At 28.6% G+C, this 24,348-nt stretch overlaps 1 protein-coding gene across 1 annotated transcript; it reads right to left on the bottom strand.

The window, feature by feature from the left end:
* Positions 1–1,246: 1,246 nt before the first annotated feature.
* LOC113381473 (protein S-acyltransferase 24-like) lies at positions 1,247–23,258 on the bottom strand. Its single transcript, XM_026620375.1, is given in 12 exon segments — positions 1,247–1,337; positions 4,087–4,307; positions 20,060–20,331; positions 20,710–20,950; positions 21,031–21,281; positions 21,343–21,498; positions 21,562–21,641; positions 21,644–21,781; positions 22,477–22,548; positions 22,551–22,607; positions 22,786–23,060; positions 23,122–23,258. Coding segments are annotated over 10 exon segments (1,605 nt in total). The 3' UTR covers positions 1,247–1,337; positions 4,087–4,307; positions 20,060–20,133.
* Positions 23,259–24,348: the final 1,090 nt, after the last annotated feature.

Consider the following 24,348-nt stretch of genomic DNA (forward strand, 5'->3'; position numbering starts at 1 on the left):
CAACCTTAAAGTATCATTTCCAAGCCACGTATTTTTCCTATTATTATCCCCAATTATAATTTCACCTTGATATATCTATGTCACAAAAGTATTCCTTCGTTCTTCACGGATTCTAATTGGAACTGTTAAACAAAACAATTTATAACAATTGCTGTAGCATATGTATAATACCTATTGTTACAAGATTACGCATATATAATTGGCAGTCAATTTTCTTAATGTTACTTTATAATGCCCACATATTTTAAAGCAATGGTGGTGGAAAATGACACAAATTCATTGCAAAATATTTATTAGATAAGTAATAAATGATATTGTGCAAAAAACATCATATCAATATTTAAGTGATGGAGTATTGTGCATCGAATGCAATGCCTTTGAATTTTTATGATTTATATGAATTTCAAAGATCACTATATTTTTTATATTTCACAATTCAATCTTTATGAAGTTAACTAATTTGTGCACAAAAAAATTAGTTTAAAAAATTGAATTTTTCACAAATCCTTAATAAGTATTTTGTAGTCACAAATTCTAAATTTTAGAGATGAAGCTCTTAAAGAAAATATGACTATCTACAGATATTTAGTTATAAAAATGTGTCAAAATGTGCAATACTATTAAGCTTATAAAACTTGATTTTGTTTTATAAAGAAGAATATTTTTAAATATTTATATATTTATTTATTCATTTATTATTACATATAATGATAAAAAATATTTAGATATGTATTGAATACACATTTCAGCTTAAGCTAAATATAAAAATCATAATTGCTATGATAAAACTTGTGCTAAATTAAAGATATAATTTATTTTGTAACCATTAGATAAAGTTTAACCATTAGATAAAATATAAAATATTACTAGAAAAAGGTATGTAATTTAGCTTCTTGTAATTTTTTTTGTGATTATTTATTTTTGGTAATCAAGACTATAAAATCTCATTTATAAAATTGATAAGTACAAAAAATAAATGATACAAAAAATACAATAAATTTAACTTCTTGTAAAATGTCCGCAAATTAGAGACTAATACAAATTTCAAAAAATACAAATGTTTCAATATATTTTACTTTTTCTTAAATATCTCGATGGAGTTCGAAAACTTTTTTTTAATTTGTTTCATTCTTTAACCGTTAAGCGCACTGTCTCGTTATCTCGAATCATAGTAGTGGACAACCTGATATCATGCAGTAGTGATATCAATTTTTATAGATCAAAAATATGTTTCCAATTAAAAATATCGGGCACTGTGGTGTAAAGTGGCAATGGGAAACCTCTCACACTATTCTTCCCTGAATCGACGTGGAGTTTGACTAAGCTCATGGACCTGCCTAGGGCAATACTACCCATTATTATTATATTATTATGAGACAATTAATATGTGAATGTACGAGTATATTACCTAAAATATGTATAAAAATGGATCTTGAAGAATTAATTTGAACATTTGAAGAAAAAAATAGTTACTATAAAGTAATATTTTATCTAGTAATAGCTCATTGAGGGAACTGCGGTGTGAAATGGCAATGGAAAATCTAATATCTAATAACTAATAATTAATCTGTGAGATGTACGAGAATGTTACTTGAAATACTTAACATATAATCTAGAATCAGAAGAAGCATAATATGTAAAAAGAATGATCTTGAAAAATTACTTTGGACGTATATTATTTCTATACATGATAAAATAATATTTTATTCAGTAATGCTTAAAAGATTATATTGTAAATTCAATATTAACTTCAACACTCCAAAGTGACTTTATTAAAATGTCTGATTTAAGACAGCGAAGATTAAAGAAATAATTCTGCTTAATAAAAGTAACTCTAGATGAGCAATTGTAAGTAAAATACTATTTTTATTACCTTTGTTAAAAATAGCAAGAGGACCTAAAAGTTTAAATCTTTCTCATCTATGATCTCTAGATACACATGTGTATATATATTAAATGCATCACAATGAACATGAGTATTTATTTATTGCAAAATCAACCGAGTGTGAATTTGAAGTTACGCAACAAAGGTATATTGTACGGATATATATATATATATATATATATATATATATATATATATATATATATAAATCCATTCTCTCCGGCATTAATCTTCCAATAGGAATCCAGTGAATGATACAAGGTTACAATGGCAGAGAGTCCGATTGGTTGGAATCAACAATGCGTGCAAATATAATGTAACTCTAATGTACATTAACGTTGCTTTAGAATGAATACATAATAACTAATATAATTACGAATCACTAATACATACAACTGAATTACTACAGCCATTTTGATTCAACTATTCTTCAGCCGAAATATTCCAAACGGTGGTACAAATTACAGAAAAGTATGATAATTAGGATATACGGTTTGTTCAGTTCTGTAACAGATATTGTAATTTACAAAAAAAATGTTCTAACGCGGGATACTTATAAAAAATATTGATATACATACCATGAAAATTATTATTTGTTTTGCTTTCTAGTAAAAAATATTATTTTTGTACTAAAACGGTTTGGATTGATAATTTAGTGACCAAAACGTGGTCAAATGAATGAAATAATCAATGAATCAAATAATCATTGATCTGGTTTTGTAAAAATTTACCCTATTTTATATTAAATGAATAATTAATAAAAGTGTTAAAATTTTATACGAATAGTCAAAAAATGTGCTATAAGTATGAGAATTTTTGGATTAACTTAAACGTTTCATATAGAAACCTTAGGCATTAACCTCCATGGTAGGCCAACCGCAATTTAAAAATTGATGTAATATTTGATATAAGATTTACATTATTAAAATGCATTCTAAGTAGTCACTTAAAATTGTCATAAAACGATAATACGTTTTTTTCAAACTATAATCAAATAGTTTGAAAAAAAACGTAATAGAATATATCTTGCTTTTATGGTAATTTAATATTTGATTATTATTTACTCTGGTAAAATGCATGAAAAGTACTTCACATAGTTTGTAAAATGTAATAAATTAATTTCTTTTCTTCAGATACCTTGACTAAGATATGAAAATAATATATAAATAAATAAATAAAAAAATATATAAAAAAAATAAAATAAAAAAGAAGAAAATAAATAAATAAATTAATAAATTAACAATAGTTTAAATAAAATGTCTGAGAATATGACTTTCTGTAGGGTAAGTTATAATAATCTGAAAAAAATCGAAAATGATTTTTATGCATATCTTTAGGTTTCAGAGGTTTCTAAATATTTTGGCATTCCTTATAATTAGACAAAATAGATGTATGTATGAGTGTGTATGAATAAAATTTTTCGTCGACGTTTTCGGAAGAATTCAAAAAGTATTCGATTTGTAATGATGGGGAGATTTGCTAATTTTGGCAAAGGCCAGTCTCCCGTTTCAAAGATACGGGTAAATAATAGTGCAAATAATAGCAATTAAGTTTTTGAAGCGTCGTATTTGAGTAATTCAAAAAACGTTGCAATTGTGATAACGAAACGAAGGAGTGATTAAATTTTTCGGAAGGCGGTCCAGCGATTTTTGAGATACAATAAACAAAATTTTAATTCAATAAAAAAAATCTATTTGGCAGTCAAAAATAAGCATTAGATATGTGCACTTCAAATCATCAGGTAATATATAAAGATTTTAATCATAAGTACAAATTTTGTTCACAAACAGCTTAAGTAAGTCTGCGACGCAGCGCTTACGTGATTTGAAATTTGAAAATTTTCAAAAAAATATCAAAATTGACAAAAATGTTATAAACTAGAATTTTCAAAAATTCTTGAAAAAAACTGTTTTTCTCAAAATTAAAAAAAAAAAACTAAAACTGAAAAAAAATTAAAATATTAAGAAAAGTTCCAGCAATTTGTCTCAAGGCACCATGCCATGCACTACTATTTAAAATATATTTCATCCAAAATTGATGAAATGCATACGATGTAATAAAATGAACCCTAAAACGTAAGAAAATATATTTTTTTAAAAGGTGTGCCAAAATTATTCTGGTTAATCTATAAATTAAACAAAATGCAAAATAAAAAATATATCAATAAACAAAATATATATAAATAATTCGGTTCCCCTCACCTGCATCTGCAATTGAGCGCAGTTATCCGTCGGACTGGTCGCCTGCCCTTGCCAATAGTTCGGGTTGTAGCAATATGAATACAGGGCCGTTTGGGGCGGACTATTATTGATCGAGTCGAGGGCCCAGAGCGGTTCGTTCGGAACTATTTGGTCACCTGTTCGGCCCTGGGCTAAGCCGCCCCTGTCCATGGGACCGGACTCCAATAGTTCTATCATCAATGCTGATTTGATAATAGACGTAGTAACTTAATTAAAATTGTCTTTTGGGGGTTTTAGATAATTGGGATACGTTTGGAAATCCACATTTTTCACTTGTACATTGTAAGTAGAATTATTTAATTGATTTTATTAGATGCAAAAGTAGGAATTTAAATGCATTTTAAATTTAATTCACAGGTAGTAGTTGTTGCGAAGGCAGCAATTGGTTTGTATAAATTTGTAAACAATTATTTAATCAAATCTTAATTATCAAACAGGTACTGATTTCATCATAACTATTAATATCCATTAACTCCAACGTTCAATAACTACAACGATTCAAAATTTTCAAAAAATTTGGTTTTTGTTCATTAGAGCACTTATAAGGCACAATATATATTAATTTTTTATCAAATTAATTCACTATCAACTGTTCTGCGCAAAAGTACAATTTTAGTTGTACATAAACAAATATCATGTAACATTATTAGATTTAATGGAAAACACACAAAATAATCAAAAATCTCGACAAATCTTCAAGCTGGCCCAAAACCGGATTATAATAAATTTTGAAAAGTTATACAATAGGCAACGTGTGTGTCATATATAAACATTGTATTGTAGATCGATTTATGAAGGAGTCGAATGAAGGTTTACACATTAAATTATGTTTTTTATAGAAATGTTCAGAATAATTTAATAAATCTCACAGGTAGTAATAATTAACTGTACGTTACAACACATTTATAAAATTGTCACAACAAAAATAATAATGATTTGCCAGAAATAAAAGTCTCAAGGCATCGGTAATTAATGACACAGTAATTAATTTGAACAAATCTTTGATAACTCATTTGCATATCAAAGACTGTTTAAAAGTTATTGAGATTTCACTTTAACTTTATAATTTATATAATTGTGCATAAATAATTTTCAGCAAATTTTTGCTAAAGTCCCTTTAAATGTCTTTAAATATACGCTTAAAAATTTATGCAACAATCAGCAAACATTATGTAGTACATCCACGTGCTGACAACAGTTTTTGAACTTTTGTCAAAAAACTCAAAATCACATGTTTAAATAATTTTAATACAATTTTATTAAACTCATCAATATATCAACGTTCTAATTACCACTTAAATTAAAAATGTTTTTATTATTATTTTCTTAATATTATTTGTCGTAAATAATTTCCGCACAAAACGTTATAGGAACCAACGTGCTCGGTCGAAGCACGTATGCCACTGAGGCCAGGAGATCCCGCGCGCCGAGTCGGCCTGTTACTCAAGAGGGAGAGGGACAATGTTATGGGCAGGTACAACACGGGGCATACCTAGCTCTTTCGTTTGCTTTTTTTGACTAAATTTAGGTACAATGGACGATTGATTTAATGATACTAATCGGTATTTTATTCATTAATAAAATACTTAAATAAAGTTTTGATTGACAAAAAAAAACTAGTGGGGCGCATGGCATCGTGCCTTAAGGCGAATTGCTGGAACTTCTCATACCAAAAATTATTTTTTTTAAAAAAGATTAACATTTTTGAAAAAAAAATTACTCTGAAAAAATTAGATTTTTAAGACAAATTTTTGACAAAAATTTACTTTTAAAAAAAAAAGACTTTTTGAAGAAAAAATTATTTTAAAATATTTCGGAAATTCTGAACTTTTTTTCAAAGCAATCGTACTGCTTTAACAGCATAGAGACAAAATATTGAAGCGCGTAAACGCCGCATCGCCGTCTAACGTATAAGCATTGGTACGGAACCCATAGGAATGTAAACAAAATTTATACTTATTGTTAAAATTTCTATAAAATATCTGATAATTTGATGTGCATATGTCTAATGATCATTTTTGACCGCCAGATGTCATTTTTTTTTACTTTTTTTACTAGATTCATCAGTTCTTCATCTTGTTGATTCAAGTCTCACACATACATCCAGTTTTTCTAAAGTATGCCAAAATATTCAGAAGGTTTTGAAACGTAAAGATATATAAAATTTTTCATTTTCGATTTTTTTGCGATTACTATAACCTGCCCTACGGGAAGTTAAAAAAAAATTAATAAAATATTATTGCAATAAAACAAATATTACGTTAATAATTTTAATTTCGTAAATTTTAGCTAATAAATATATATTTTAGCAAAATTTTAAATATATATTTTAGCAAAATTATAGAAAGAACTTAATATTATTTAATTTTTGTAGTTTAATTTTTAGTGAGTGTTTATCTTAAAATATTTTTCATTTTAATACTTTAAAGTTTCTGAGGGACATCCTATATCAATAAATATTTTTAAATAAAAGATTGATTATTTTTTAATAAAATGATGCTTTTATTTCAGAAAAGTCTAATTAAATATAATAGTTAGCTATCCAGATGAACTTAAACTTTTTAAGCGGGATTACATACGTACATACACATTGAATTATTATATTGTGATGTGATTTTTTATAATTTTTCTCAACATGATCAAATCCTAAACAATTTCAGTTGGAAAGTATATATCTTCTTTTATCATATTAAATATTTTGAATTTATCCTCAAGAGGCAAAGCCAATCATTCATTTGACAAAAAATATCATAGAACCACCTTTTTGAACATGAGAAACCACGAATATTAGTCAAACTTTTTGGTTAATAATAATTTTTCCAGGTATTCCTTTTTATCACACTCAGTCAAGATTCAATATCTGCAAAGTCATATTTTAACAATACCGAATATCAAATTTTGAATGTGATTGCAGGACCTCACACATCAAAAATGTCAGTGACAAATGACGAAAATCGAAATCACAATGCGCGTATTATCCTGACATAAGAGGATAAATTTCAAAATAAATAAACACCCATACAATATTAATAGGTTGTTTAAAAGATTGGGATTTGATTTGGTGTGATGTATTATTGGTTTGATGGAAGGGAACTAAATTAAATGATACAATCGATGGTCTATATGAATTTGGACACACACAGATTTATATATTTTATATAATTTATATATAATTTATATTTATTATTTAAATGTACACCCATTAGTAATAATTAAAAAAGTCAAATCTCTTGAAAAACATTAGAAAGGCCAAAAGTGTTGTATAAAGAATTCTTTTCAATAAAGCTAATAAAAAAGCTGAAAATAAACAGAAATTAACATAAAATTGACAAAAACCTTTAACTTTTTTTTAAATTCTTTGCGTATGAAGTCGCAGTACATTTAGTTATTAATAATTTTACGATATTTAGATAATTTTCATTAATGAAAACATTGATCTGTTATTTGTGTACCTTTGCTATTGCTACAAGATACCGCCATCTCAATTGCCAAAGTGTTTTCAAAAAAATATTATAGATAAAACATGGCTGTAATATCCTTTATTTACGTCATGAATAGTTGATTGATCCAATGCGGTAAATATTTTTTTAAAATTAGTATCAATTGATGATGAATTTTTGAGGTTTGCTGGTAATTTTTATTCCTCGAAGGATTAATTATGATTGGGCAAGTTCCAGCAATTTGCTTCAAGGTACAATACCGTGCACCACTATTTAGTTAGCAATTATGATTTTAATTCGAAATATTATGTAAATAAAATGTTAAAGTACCTGGTTAGTACTACTCTTTACTTATGCCATGAATAATTAATTCAATGCGGTATACATCTTTAACAAAATTAGTGTTAATCAATAATGCATTTTTGTGGATTATCAAATATTTTTATTTCTCGAATGATTGATTATGGTAGGACAAGTTTCCGCAATTTGCTTCAAGGCACAATACCATGCACAACTAGTTTGTTATGAATTATAATTTAAATTCAAAATATTAGGTTGTCAAATATCTCCCTTCCGCTTTTTTGCTCTTGGTTTATAATACAAAAAGGCGGAAGGGAGATATTTGACAACCTTACAAATAACTAAATATGTATAGTGAATGCATCGATTACTATTTTTAACAACAAGTAGTAGTTGTAATAGTTGTAGTCTACAACTATTAATACGTTTTGATTGGCAAAAACAACTATTACTACGACTACTAATAAACAGATATGTCATGTAGCGCATTTTTTGCAACTTTAATAATTAAACCTCTTCTCATAGGCCTATAATATTTTATGGGGTTCGGTTTGACTATCAACTCTATCACCATGCAAAGTTTCATCAAAACCCCAGAAGAGTAAACCTGAGGGTTTCCTTGTAAGTTTAAATACTACTAATTTTTACTGAATTATTTTTAAAAGTTTTTGAAGAATAAGAAATTCTATTTCCCAGAAACGTATTATAAAATATTTATGAAATTAGTAATTAATTTTTTTTTAAATTTGGAGCCTTTAGTTCTGAAAAAAATCATAAATATTAATATAAGAAAATACTATAAATAAATCTATGACCACTCTACAGTATATCTATCATTTTCTAATTGATCGTAAATTGTGTCATTTTTGTCTCAAAATATGTTGCTCACCTAGTTTATTTCGCCCTTTATATTCATCCCAATATATTTCACGTATGATATATCGACGGTAGGTGAATAAATCTGTAATAATTTGTAAACGTGTGCCTACACACACATGCATTGTACAACCAGTAATTACATTAGCCATTGTTTGTAACAATGAATTCATTCAAGCAAGAAATAAATTATCATTCAAGCGAACTCGGGCTACGTCTATCTTTTTCTGTCTCAACAACATCGTTTTGCCTGTCCCATTGTATATATATGTATATGATTCATATTTATGAATATGTACAAAGACAGGTGTAGGAAACTTGTAAATGACATATTCGATTGGATTTTTAAATAACTGAGAATCAACATCGTGTAACATATCCATTCATTGCAGATCTTGCCGACTGTAGTATACTAATTTATTTATTTAACGTTATAAGTAATAACGAAGATTATTTTAAGCCCCAACAAAACTTTCGCTTATGGCAAGTTGTTTGAACTTCCCGAAATGTGTGAATTATTTGCTGAATCAGTAATAATTCATCTTAGAAAAAACTGGTGATGTGTATGGCATTGGGCCTCAAGGCAAATTGCTGGAACTTCCCGTACCGTAACGAAATGTTCGAGCTATATTAAATGTTTTGAAATAGATTATTATAAATATTGTAACATTGTCCAATATTTATAAGAATTATATAAACTGAATTTCAAAGTTGAAATTATTTGTTTTAAGTATATTAGAACTTTAGTCAGAATTAAAATTAAAATCTGAATTATTTTCAATGTACAAAAAAAATTGAAAAAAAAAATTAAACAATTTTTTCCAAAAGCAATTATTTTGGCTAAAAAAGTTCTTTGAATCATTCAAATCGAACGCTAAGTTCTCTCAAAAACTGCCATTTTTTGCACATTTAGCTCTGTATCTCCAAAATTGCTAGACTTGCCTTTGCCAAAAACTAATCACCTCTTGTCCCTATAATTACAAATCGAATGTTTTTTAGATCATTCAAATCGGATACTCCGTTCTCTCAAATTCGATTTGTATTTTTTGCACTTTTTGTTCTGTATCTCCGTAACGGCTGGACCTGCCTTTGCTGAGTTAACACATCTCTCTGTCAATAAGAATCGAATGTTTTTTTAACCATTCAAATCGGTTGATCCGTTCGCCCGAAAACGTGTACGAAAAAATGCGGACATACAAAACACACACACACATCTATTTTTTCTAAGGTATGCCAAAGTGTGCAGAAACCTTCAAAACGTGAAAAAATGCGAAAATTTTTATTTTCGATTTTCGTCCCATTACTATAACTACCCTACGGGAAGTTAAAAATTAAATTGTAAAAAATCTGCATACGAAGTGTATGTTGAGCGACAATACTACTGTGTTACGAAACTAAAGATAAAACCGCCCAAAAATAGGTTTTACCGTAATGTATTTCGTTTATTAGCTATCATAATAAATTCGTTTATTAACTATCATAATAAATTAAATGTTATCTGAATGTTATATAATAATAACTACAGTTAAGCCTCCAATGACGCCAGTGAGTACGCGCCATGCCCCATGTATTATGGAAACTGTGTTATATGGAAACTATTAAATTTCAGAGACAAATTGTAAATTATTATTAAATTTACAAGTTCGTATAAAAATGTAATAAAAGCTGAATTAAAATACTAATTCCCAACAAAAAAAATCGAACATATCTTAAAAACGACTTATGTTTTGTAAAGTAACTCTGAAATAGCAAAAACCGATGTCGAACACATCTACTATATAACTTGGCATGTTTATACAAACATATTGTAAAATTTAAAATAATCGCTAATAAAACTTATGTTTAAAACTTTTACACCAATATCTAGTTATTAAAAGGTCATTTATAATGCACTTATTAAGTGTTAAACGAACACCATATCGATGGCTCTGAAAATTGCAATCCTAGAGGCTTGACCGTATTGGTTGATCTTGACAAAAAAAATGCAATACTCACTTATCACACTCTGTTATGAAGAATCCAACATCCAACATCCAACTCTGTTATGAAAAATCCAAGCACAAGCCAAATAAAATTTCACTATCACAAACTGTCCCGATCATTTCGGCATCTCGAACATACGACGATTATGACCCGGGGTTGCTTTGGCGCCCCCGGGTCAGAACGCCTCTGTTGAGCCTGCGAAATGCAGGCACCGAATGAATTCGAGAGCTCGAAATTTGCCTTAACGTCAACTATACATAGACCATAGACAATAGTAATATGCATAGTAAAGATAAGAACTTCGGTTTGTATACAAACCCGATTTAAGTTGTATAGATATATCGATATGACAGGCAGAACTACCCCCTGGTTGGCGTAGAAGTGTAATTGATTTTAATTCTTTTTTTTTTATTAGAACAGCGATCAGAACTTATAGGTTCTATGAGCTGTTGTGATTAATATCGTACAAATTACGTTTGTTTTATTACAGATGGCAACCCAAACAGTTGTCACATCTCTTTATAATAATTTTTTATTACAATCTCTGTAATAGGGCAAGTATGGTGCAACAATGCCGGGTGAGGGTTATTTTCACTTGGAAACATATTGCTATTTATATTTCCAAGTGAAAATCGTTGTCACTGTTGCCTGATAACAGGCTGCTCGAAGTGGGTATCGAACCCGGGACCTCTGAAACAAGTCCCGTCGCTCTTAACCGCTTACCTACGGGCGAGCCCTAATTTTTATTTTTTTTTTATTTTTAAGCAAAATATTTTGATGACAGCACAGACGGTGTGGTATCTTGTAAGCAAATATTAAGGCGCGCAAAAAATCGGTCAATGCTTTAGTAAATGAATTTTATTGGTACCGGCAAAAGATTTTTGCATTTTACTGGTAATTTCTATGTTTGTTCAGGTTTTTGCACACAGACGTGAAATCTAACCAAAGTTAATATTTTAACGTTTTTGTCTTTTCGAAGTTAATTTTTAAGTGTGAAACGCTATATCGAACTGCAAAGACATAACTTTATGACGTACATTGTAAATGGAACATTCTTTGCAAAGTTCAATTAAATTATCAAGGAATTTTTCGTTGTCAAAGTTTCGAATATTGATGAGAAGTTTATTCACAAGTTAAAGAGCGATATTTGAACGCCTAAACAATATTTCCTTAATCGATGGCTAGTTCAAATATTTTCAATTTGAATTTCTAATAAAAATTAGAAAGATAAAATTTCATACTAGGAAAATATACTTGTAGCATAAATATTTTACTTACAATTGGTTTTAACTAATATAAAATAATGTGATTTTTTCATATCAATTTCAGTTAGTTTGCAACCCCTGCCGACACACACACTCGTCCTGGTACCTGAGCGTTGTCTTCTCTCTCACCTGCGTTATTTTATTTTGCCTTGTCACTCACTTATTATCATTTTATTATATATGGAATATAACATACCTGGCAGAAGCTCTTATTGGACGGATGCCAGGCCAATAGCGATTACACATTTCAGTTCTACTTTTTAGTTAATGATTTAAATTAAAAACGATACGTTTTGTACACGACTGTTACATGTAATGAATGAGAACCATCAATTTGTGGTTAGATGAAGCTTTGAAATTTTTAATAAATTGATGCTTTAGTGGCAACCGCAAGCTTGTTTATGTAATTGATATAGATATATGCATTATTATTTAATATTATCGGTTTCATAGTTGAAACAATCGGAGTAATGAAGCTAAATTACACATAAATAAAAATGAAGCAAAACTAGTTGGTATTGGTATTTTGTCTTGAGGCAAGTTACATGAACTTCCAAATATGTGTAAATAATCGACTTAATCTATAAAAAATAAATTAATTTATGAGTGATTAAAAGTATTCGGAGTAGATTTATTACACTTAATTGAAAACGAACGAACACGTTAATTCGGAGTATTTTCTAAAAGCAAATTTTCAAACATCAATCAATTTTATAATTGAACCAGTTTCCGTAGGACTTTAATGGTTTAATATGACCAATTACCTTATCGTTATACCAAGTAAATCGTCCAATTTTAATTTTAACAAACGTTAAAAAAACTACCTATTTTCACAAACTTTAATGAATTTGATGACATATATCGCCAAAAAAAGTTCCATAAAAATCTGCTTAAATTTCTTTTTCAACAGTTAATTACAAGAAAACGGCTCAGTAGATTATCACCTAAAACTAATCAGTATCATTCCCAACTAATATTTTTTGAACAGTTTTTGACTTTTTAAAATCGATTCGGTAGTAAGAGCTATGTGGACGAAAAGTTTAACACTTTTTTCCAAATTACAAAGAAACGGTTCGGCCGATCATCGCACAAAACTGAGAAACGATAATCCTCATCGGGATACATCAAATGGCTTTTAAATTTTTGAAATCATTTCAGGCTTTTTGAGCAAACGTCGATGAAAAATCCAATTTTGATAAATGCCAAAAAAATGACATCAATTATTGCAAACTTTGACGAATTTTTAAAGTTAAACGAGTTGTCGTAGGGCCGTAATATTTTAGTATAATCTATAAGACTACGGTATCTACAGTCAAAAAATAATTCGAATAAAAAATAGTCGAATTATTTTGTTAACACTTTAGCACAAGAAAACGGCCCAGCCGATCTCTACCAAAAACTAATCAGCACGATTCCCAACAAATATCTTTCGAACGGTTTTTGAATTTTCAAAATCGATTCAGAATTGCGGTCTAAAACGTGGACGAAAAATTTTTCACTTTTCTGCTAATTATAAAGGAACGACTCGGCCGATCGTCGCACAAAACTGACAAACAGTAGTCTTCATCGAGGTGCATCGAATGGTTTTCAAATTTTTGAAATCGGTCAATCGGTAAAAATTGTCCATATTGTGATAATCATGTCAAATCAATTTCTACAAATTATTATAATATTAATACTACTTATTTTCGAATATTATATATACTATTTATATATACTATTTAGTATATATACTATTTATTATAATTGCAAATGTACAAATTTACCATTATTAAATCTACCAGTTTGAATAATCACAATGACAAAGAATGAATCTTTAAATGCCTGCGTGCGGCTATAATTCTATATAAATATATTATTATTTTTTATGTCAATGAATAAAAGAATGAGCATTACAGAAATACTTCGAACACCGTCGGACAATAAAATCACGGGAGGTTGTCGAAAAAACCAACAATGATATCGGGAGCCCGAGCCCGGTACTTAAGTCTCCAGAACTGGTATTGAAAGACTTCAAAAGCAAACACTTTACTCAATATGCCACACATACGATACGGCTACCTACCGTCGAATTCAAAATCTACTAAATGAATTTGAATTGAAATATAACACTAAAGGAATTGATAATTGATTATTTGAAAATTAAAAGATTTTTTTTTTACTTTTGGAATAAAAATGTATTAATTCAATTAAAAATTAAATTGCACATTATAAACCAAAAATCAAACTGGTTGTAAGTAGCATTTAGCCTTAAGGCAAGTTGCATTAACTTCTCGATAGGTATACGCCATCAACTTAATAAATAAAAATTAAGATTCAGCTATTTAGGTTTATTTAGAAAATAAAATTTCCGCGTCCACTAAAAAATAAACAATGCTATTTCCAAATGATGCCCTTTAAACATACATATAATATTTGTAGATGTATAAACTAAATTCATTTGTTTAGTACATTCCATTCATTTTATTGAAGTCAACAACAATCAGTTGTACCTACGAAACACAAAACATTCTAGGCATAGAATCTGATTAGAATTGCTTAACCACGAGGCGCAATTTGAAACTTTGGTGAATTTTTATAATTAGAAGCCTATAATATTTTATTGTTATTTCAGACTATAAAATGTATCGTTATACAAAGTTTCATCAAAATTGTCAAAAAAAAATTCTACGGTTCTGGATTTTTGGCGAAATCATTGAAAAAATGTTGCACTTAAATGCAAATTGTATAGAAACTCATTAAAATGAATTCTTGATGAGTTTGATCAAATTTTTGAAATCACTGCAGCCGTTTTTGGAAAAGCGTTGGCTAAAAGTCAAATTTTCGTCCACATACACATCACACACCTAATACCATATACACATGCGCTTAACAAGGTTTTTTACAATTTGGATCTCAAAATATTCAGAATAACATGAAACGTCAATAAAAATTAAAATCAGCAAAATCAACGTAAATCAACGTGATTTCAACCAATATCATTCGAATAGTTTTTAGATTTTTAAAATGTCTTCAAGAGTGTTGGCTCAAATATGGACGTGAAATTGTACACTTACAAAGAAACGGCTTCGCCGATCGTCGCAGGGATCAGACAAACGCTAATCCTCATCAAATTATATCGAATCGCTTTTAAATTTTGAAATCGATCCAGCTGTTTCTGAGAAATCGTCGACAAAAGATCAAAAATCGGCTCTCACGTTATAGTTTATAATTTTTAGCTCAAACTTATTTCAATTATAAGTTTTAGTGAATGTACGATTTGATTTTCAGTGAGGGTTTAATTTGAATTAGTACTGTAGATTCAAAATTAAAGCAATCTATGTTGAATAAATTATAAAAATACTCTTGTCAAATGTATTTTGCTACAAAACGCACGATATTTTTAATATGATAGAGTTCATACTAGTTTTGCCCAATAAAAGTCTTGCCAAATAGTAATAGTAAAAAGTCTCTAAAGTTTTCTTTCTTATGAGCATTTTCTTATGGGACAGTTTCTAATGAATTAGAAAATAAATAAATATACATAATAAATCAAGCAAAGTAAATATGTTTTCGTGATCTTATTCGTAAAAACATTTTTTTTATTCTCTTGAATATGCAATCGCGATAAGGCATTCTACGCAGAATAACGACATTGTTAAATGTGTAATTGGGCCAAAAACATACATCAACAAAAGTTGTACGTGGTCTAACGCAAAAATTACGTATGATTCATTTCAAAATCAGAAATCGTGAAATTTCTTAAGAAGGAGTGTGTAGCCACAAAAGATGTGCAACTTATAATGAACACGTAGTAAAATAAATATTTTTATTTACTTCCGCGAAACAAAACATTCATGAACGGAGGAACCGTTTTGCTTGGATATTTTTATTAAGATTTGAAGATAATGTGAAATAGCAGATCCAGATGTTGCGTAATCTAATTTTATCTGCATCTAAACTTAATATCTCATTTGAGATAACATATTATAAATTTTAATTTATATGACAGCAATTCTATTTCATTTTTTTTATCAAAGTTGAAATGTTAAATATTCATGTATACTCCAAATTACTGACTTTTTTTAATGTGTGAAGACAGATTGTAATTAATAAAAGAAATAAAAATATAATTAAATTCTAAAATAAAAATACACAATTAATTGTAAAGTTATTGAGTTTATGCACGTACTAGATGAACACGTAATTATTAACTTCCCGAAGGAGAATTTTCTTATTTTAGCCGGACAATCCAATTTGCTAATTTTATTATTTTGCGACGTTTCACGTCATTCTGACTCGTTTGAGATCTAGATTTGAAAAATGAGTGAGTGTTTGTGTGTATGTATAAGGTGTGTCATTTTCCAAAAACTGCTGCAGTGATTTCAAAAATTTGATCAAACCCAAAAAGAACACATTTTGATAAGTATCTTTACAATTTGCATTTAAGTGCAATATTTTTTCAACGATTTCGCCAAAAATCTAGAACCGATTCTGAAAATTCAAAAACTGTTCGAATGTTATCACTTACAATTAGAAAACGTCTTGATTAATACGTAATTTTAAATTACTAAATCATAATTCTCATTAATTTAGTCAATTATTTACATATGTCGACAAGTTCATGCAAAATTGCTTTAATGCAAAATACTCCATATCTAATTTTATTTTTATATAATATGTATGAATATTAAAAAATATTCTGGACATTGACTTGACTGAATCCGTTCCTAAATCATTGAAGCCTAGTAAATTTATATAGGGGGACCCCCTATATAAAGGTAAAAATAAATACACGTGATATCTTACCATACCCCTCTTACTCCCACGTGATATTTCGTGATTTTTTGTCACCCCCCCTCCCCCTAAAAACCTCACGTGAATAATGGACGCCCCCATAGCTGTCGTTAATGAATTTTTTTGTATGCTCTGTTCAAAAAACACGTACAATGTTTTATACATATATAATATATATATATATATATATATATATATATATATATTATATATAATATATATATATATATATATATATATATATATATATTATATATATATATATATATATATATATATATTAGTTCATATTCGCAATATCTAAATTGTTTTTTTTTTCATCTGCAATTACAATTTCAAAAGAAAATTCCATCTTCTCCGAAGCTTCGCATCAGATGTGGAAATTGTAGTTTCCACATCTGATGTTCAGTTAATGTTTCCTATGTGAATCAGATATGGTATTACATATATTCGAAACGTATCAATTATATATCTACCGCACAGAATCTGTACATATTTTCCTTTCAAGGTATTACTGCACGAAATGACATAATTAGTGCATGCTGCCAGGTAATTGCACATTCATTAGACGGATAGATCGAGCGCCTTAATGTCATTAGCTGCTTTTTACTGAATTTGCAAGATTACTTCTCCTCACATTTACTAAGAGAAGTATAAATAAATAGTGGTATAAGCAAATAAGAGATTAAAGTTTTGTGGAGTGATATTAATGAAAAATTAACGATCTTATTTAAAAAAAAAACTTACTAGTTTAAAAACTTGATACCAAAACTTAAGATAGCGAATAGCTTTTTATCATTAGCTGTTTTTTTTTTCTGAATTTGCAAAAAAAAATTTTCACATTCACTAATTGTAAGAGAAGCATAAATACTATTAATTAGTTGTATGAAATGAATGCTTTTTCTGATGATTTTTATGACAAATATTTATAACTAAACAACATTGTGTTTTTGTGTTGTTTATATACTGTTCACATAGTTTATAATGTTCATATAAGTTCATATACATTATTACTGTTAACACTGAAATCATTACTTAGTTTTTTCCCTAAATAATCTTGCTTAAAACATCGTTGGATATTTATGAAAAAGCCATGAATTTACAACTTAATAACAAATATTTATATCTGAATATCAGAACAACTTTTATATGATTAGTATTAACATTTAAAAACGAAGTTAACGTTTTGTTTTATCCGAAATTAGTTATTTTCCTAAATAATTTTGCTTAAAACATCCTCAGCTGATATTTATGAAAAAAATAAGAATTTGTTTTTAAATTTATAACAAATGCTTATAACTGAACAACAATGATTTTTATATTAGTAATGTTAATATGTAAATGCTTCTTTTATTTATGAAAAAATAACTATATATATATTAAAAACAGAAAAATATAATAAAACGAGACAATAATATTTGTGGTGTCACCATAAAAATATGTTATCCTTTTTTATAATATATATTATTGAAAATTCTTTAAGTTAAATAAATGAAAGATTCTGGATGCAAAAATCCTTCAAAAAATCAAAATTTTACTTATTTTCATATATACTATTTAATATGTTTCTTCATTAAATTTATACACAATTACTATATTTTAAATAATTACAGTAAATGTTTTGAAAAATCGTGCAATTTTAACGCATTTTTTTTCAATACAGTGGTAAAAGTAAGTGTAATAGTTAGTGTAGAGAAGATTATGGAACAAATCGGAACAATTTTAGTTCTGCAAAACATGCAATTAATTCAGATATAACATTCTGTAATTGCACTGACCGTAAACATTTTCCGGAAGCGAAAACGGAATTAAATTTTATGTGATTTGAATAGCTAAAATAATCTTTGGGAGGAAATCATAAACAGACACGATTATTTGAAAAAAGAATTCAAAGAGGTATTTATTTCTAAATAAATTATATCATTCATAATACATATTAGCAGCTACTATGGCCAATTAAAAACAATTTCATAATTTTAAGCTTCACCTTATTTTGTGAAAATAAGTTATATTTCATACTTCACGACGCTAATCATCTAATTTCACTAATTGATATGACAATGTATTACTACTTTTGCTGGAAATGTAATAAAAGTTTCCAGTCATTTCCGCTTTTCGTGAAGTCGGAAAACCGCACCTTGAAACAAATCAACATGATGTGCTGACATTCGTAATGAAAAATCAATTTCCATCGGTAAGAAAAGTGGTAGTAAACTTTTCAAAATAGAATAATATAGTTTAGTTATGATAATGGATATTTATATTGCAGTAAAAACAAAAAATTAGTAAGGAGCAGCTCCCGACTCTTTTCTACTAATCCCCAATTTATAGCCCCAAGGAAGAAGCATGATGTCTTTTACAAAAATATCGTTGTAAAATTAATTCTTTCCAAATTCAAGTAACAATTCATTAGAATGCTCTAGCCTAAAATTCATATGTTACTACGTCCCGAAAAAAAGAATAGAATTCATAAGAAAATGTCGCAGATTTTAAGAAAAGGAATATTCCTCCTTAAGTCCATTTTAAGTTTTCGTTAGTTAAATTTCAAAAATGCGATAAATTATTGCAAATCTTATTCAAATTCCAAATCTTTAGGTGAAAGTGATTTGATGAATATATTTTACTTTTTTGTGAAATATAAGGAAAAGAAGAAATTATAGCCAAAATTTATTTACGATATGTACAAGCGTTATAACAATACACATTTATAGAGATAATTTATAAAATTTAGATATATAACAAATAAAGTTAACATGTTCATAATAAATTGTTTGTGCTTTTAATTAAAATTAGACTATTAATTAATTCAAAATTTAACAAAGGCTGGTATCTCAACTATGAAGACCAAATAATTCAAGTTTATTCTAGTTATTAAAATATTTTACAATCGAGCGGAATATACAGATTGTCAATTAACATATTTCGTAAAATTGAATATTTTCGGTAAATCAACAAAGTATTTATGTTTCCAATAATGATTGACTATGGAACAATGATATTCTAAAGTATGTTAAACAATATATTGAATGTTACTAAAATACATGTTGTAAACGATTGCCTCTACACTATTCGATAACAAATTAAGACTAATCAAAATCGTAGCAAAAGCATGATTTCTGAAAAAATCAAACCTCAAAGTTTAGGTTATAAGTAAATATCAAACAAAAAATCCGAACTAGAATCGATCACCGTTAATGTGAATATCACCACACTTATATTTTTTATAAAAAATAATTCATATTTCAATAATATCCACCACCGATATATTTCCAAGCCTAATTAAAAATCTATTACCTTTCTAATCGTTTCCTTTTAGAAGCCTTTAAATAAAGTTCTTTCCGATTTTTCCCGGATTTTCCGGCTGTTCCTCAGATCGACTCATCCACAAGCAATTCCTGATCTTCTGCAAGTGTTTCACCGGGAAGGGTTACAAAAAATTCAATCAAATTTAAGAAAGGACCTCTTGAAAAAGGATTTTGATATCGACCGCGTTTGTCTCGCAAATAAGGATAACGCTTGTAATTAAACATTTCATTTGTCGTCAAATTCATGCAAGCGTGGAGAATCTAGAAAAAACACAATATCATAAAATAATTCACTTAATAATTAAATATTTATAAATTAATATGATTTACTTATATAATCCGGTTGGGATTCGATTTAATGTATAATTGATAATATCCAAAAAATGAATAGAAACCAATTTATTGTTCAAATAAAATTCATTTCATATAAACCATGATTGAATATGATACACTTAAATTGTTAGAAAATTAAATATATTATTTAATTATAAAAATAATATTTTAGTTTTAGGGCAGAAATCCAAATAACTAAGCCTAATTTACATACATTTGTATTAAATAAATATATAAAAATTATGAAACAACCAATAAAAGCACTTATAAATTAAAATAAAAATAAAAATAAGTTAATTCACTTACCGAAGTGCACGTCAATATCCATCCCAGAGCACAGAATACAACTGCTTCTATAAGACCCAAAACGTATAATAAACCAAATCCTTCAATCATTACGCAATAACATGCAAAATAAATCGTAAACGAACAATTGATGGCGATACTCATCACAAATAGAAAGAACCATGTTCTATTGCGCAAACCGACACAATTGTAGATAAATGGGCAGTGATGGTCAAAAAATGAAACACAGCGATTACAAATCCTAAATGCAAGAATATTACTAATTATTACCACCATTAAATGGTATATTTAATTATCTTAATCAAAATATATGATTATTACCTGCAATGTTTTGCTCTAAGAGGTCGGAGACACCTACAGCTATGACAAAGTCTTGATAATACTAAATGCCTCTTTTTGCATTTATCATAATATGGAATTTGTTTTATAGCTCGATAATATGTTTCGGAATTCATTGCTATATATCCGGGATCTCTTCTATTAGCTATAATCCAACTCAGCCACATCACAATGTTCCAATATATAAAACAATAATGCGAACGACGTAGAATATTCCATGTAATTGGTATACACTGGAAGACAATATTTATAACCATTTATAGAATCAGAATTTTTATTGTGTTTTCAACTCACTCTGATTATATACATTGGATATCCCCATAATAATACGGATCCCATAAATAAAAGCAAAGGTCCCTTAGAATCACCAGCGCCTCCAAATATAAGACCCCAAATTTCTGAAATCGGTGGAATCCATCGAGATTTACGTTTCAGTTCAGTCCGCAACATCTACAAAAAAATAATATTAATTAGGTATTAAATAGTAAAATGATAAGTAAAATACTTTGTCACCTGTACGATGTCGTGATGCCTATGCCCTTGCGCCAACATCAAAGGGGTCTTTCCATTTTTATCTCTGGGTTCCAAATTGTTTGATTTTTCTCACACAGAAGCCTGGCACAGGTCAAATTACCTGATAAACAAGCCAAGTGCAACGGTGTAGAACCAAAATTATCCGTTTTTTGCAACTCTACGCCGGAATATATGAGTAATCTAATGAGATCAGCATGTCCTAAAAAAAATATATGAATAAAATGTGTAAAATATTAAGGGGGTCTTCTATGTGATGGGTTGAAAAAATCGATTTTTTTTCATAAATTGCTCCCTTAACATATCTAGAATACGGTAGTAAAGCGATTTTAGAAAATTCGAAGACGTTTTAAAGATACAGCAGGTAAAAGAAAGAGCGGTTCGAGAGCGCTGAGTTGGCAGTTGAAACTTTAAACGCGTTTTTCTCAAAAACTGTGTTTTTCAAACTTTCCTCCATTGTATCTCAGAAACGGCTGGACCGAATTACTTGAAATGCAAAATAGCAAAAAACAAAAAAAAACGCCTAATTTGCAACTTTATTTCAAATGTCTATCAAAAATCCAATTTTTTTATATTCATTTAATTATAGGTCATTCCGTGCTTTTATGCCTACAAATTAAAACGCCGTTTATTTTTTTTTTTTCAGATAACGATCAGCCGAAATCGTGGAGGAAGTGGGAGCTCTTTTTTTCGAGGCGGGGGTGTTCAGAGCGCTGTAACTCTAGTTTGACTAAATTTTTAGCTGAAATTTTATATTTATACTGTCCAAATATGTGTTAATAAATGATAAAAAACTTGAAGCTCTAAATATCCCTAAAATCCTAAAATATCCCTAAAAAACAGGCCATCACATAGGAAGACCCCCTTAAAAGCAGTAGATAAGAAAAAATAGTATACCTTTGTAAGCAGCCCAATGAAGAGCTGTATCACCGTTTATATCTGTTAAATGATTTAGGGCTCCCATTCCAATAAAAAAGCTGCCGTCGCAGTTCTGCCATACATGCAAGCAGTCATTAAAGGGGTCAAACCTTAAAATATAATAAACATAAATTATAATATTTTCACAGCAGTGGCACTGACGAATAGGCTCTCGTTTTATACAAAAATTAACAAGCATATTATAGATCAACAAGTAATTGTAAATCAAAACATAGAATTTCCAAAAAATATTATGTGATATAGGTAGGATCAAGTTTAACCATTTACCTTTAAAATCCGCCGCATTTACACTAACTCCCGCTTGCAGTAAAACTTGCGCTAATGCCACATGACCCTTTCTGCAAGCCCAATGAATAGGTCTGGGTCCTTGGGTTCCCAAGCAAGAAAGATCGACAGGTGCACTGTGCCGGACTAGACACCGAACCAGACTCACATGCCCGTCCAGGGCTGCCCAGTGCGCTGCAGTATAACCATGCATGTCTGTGGCAGATAAAACATCAGGATCTAATCGCTCTAGAAGATTTTCCAAACTCGGTAAATCTCTGGAATGGAAGTGAAATTTGCATAATGCTTAGACATTTTTAGATTCTATTAATTACGTACCCAGATTTTACGATATCGAAAAGATCCCTCGCACTTTCCTGGATCAACATTTCGGTGCTTTCTGAACATGATATTAAATTTTCTGAGCTATCGTTGTCGTTATTGTTTTCATTTTCATTCTCGTGCTGTTCTGCCATACTATGGCCGTGCCAGGGCAGAGCCCAGACGCTCCGCGCGGCGCCCGGGCTTGGGTGGACCTTGCTGCACAACGTCTTTGCGTCTGAATGAAACTTGCTGCTAATAATTAATACTAGATGAACGGAGAACTCCGCCACCTACTAAATTTATATACTATATAAACAAACGCTGACATCAGTCTTATACTCCTAAATTGAGTCAATGTTTATGTTTATATTTTAAATAAATATTTATTAGTATACTGCTTACCTAGATAAAGCAAATTATGTTTTAGTAGGTTCACTATTTCCTGTTTGTGTGATTTTAAAATTTAAAGTTTGTGATTGTATTTTTATTGGTATTTTCAGTTAATCAACTCAGAAGTTCACAGAATTTTGAGCGCACAATTAGTTCGTAGTTGTAACACTTTTATCAGAAGTTTTTTTAACTATTCATTGATTTATTAATAATATTAATATAGCCTTATATTATATTATTATTATTATTATATCTTATAATAATAAGAGAAATCTGAAGTTTTTAAATGCATACAATATTTTCTTTGCTGCAATATTCTGTACACGTGCTAAATAAAGCAAAAATCAATAATATTGCGCAGACGCGGATAAACAAAAGAAATTATATAGCATAAATATAAAAACCCAAATATAAATTTTATACGATAAAATATGACAACTCTAGGGTTCTGCCGCAACTTTTCAAAAATACAAATTTTCAATGAAGATATATAAGATTATGAAAAAAACAGATTATACTCGCCGTATATACATCACAGACTACTATTTAAGCAAAAGATTTTGTTTTTCATGAAAATTTTTCATGACTGTCATATATGCTTTTTTATTTTACTAATTTCAATTCATAAAATGCATTTAAAACTATATTAATTTATTTGAGGACTAAAATATGAAGTTCAAGAATGCTTCCTAGATATACAGGTACTAATTACATTATTTTATTTTGAATTTTTTTTTTTTAATGTAATGAAATGATTTTGATTGATTAGGAAAAGCAGATTCATTTTAAGAAAAAATTGTTCCTTCACTACAAAAGTATAAAAAATATACAACTGTAGTTGTATTCACTACA

Source organism: Ctenocephalides felis, unplaced genomic scaffold (genome assembly GCF_003426905.1).
Source record: "Ctenocephalides felis isolate EL2017-DRISC unplaced genomic scaffold, ASM342690v1 CF-g0.4_SCAFFOLD_00845, whole genome shotgun sequence".
Classification (NCBI taxonomy): domain Eukaryota; kingdom Metazoa; phylum Arthropoda; class Insecta; order Siphonaptera; family Pulicidae; genus Ctenocephalides; species Ctenocephalides felis.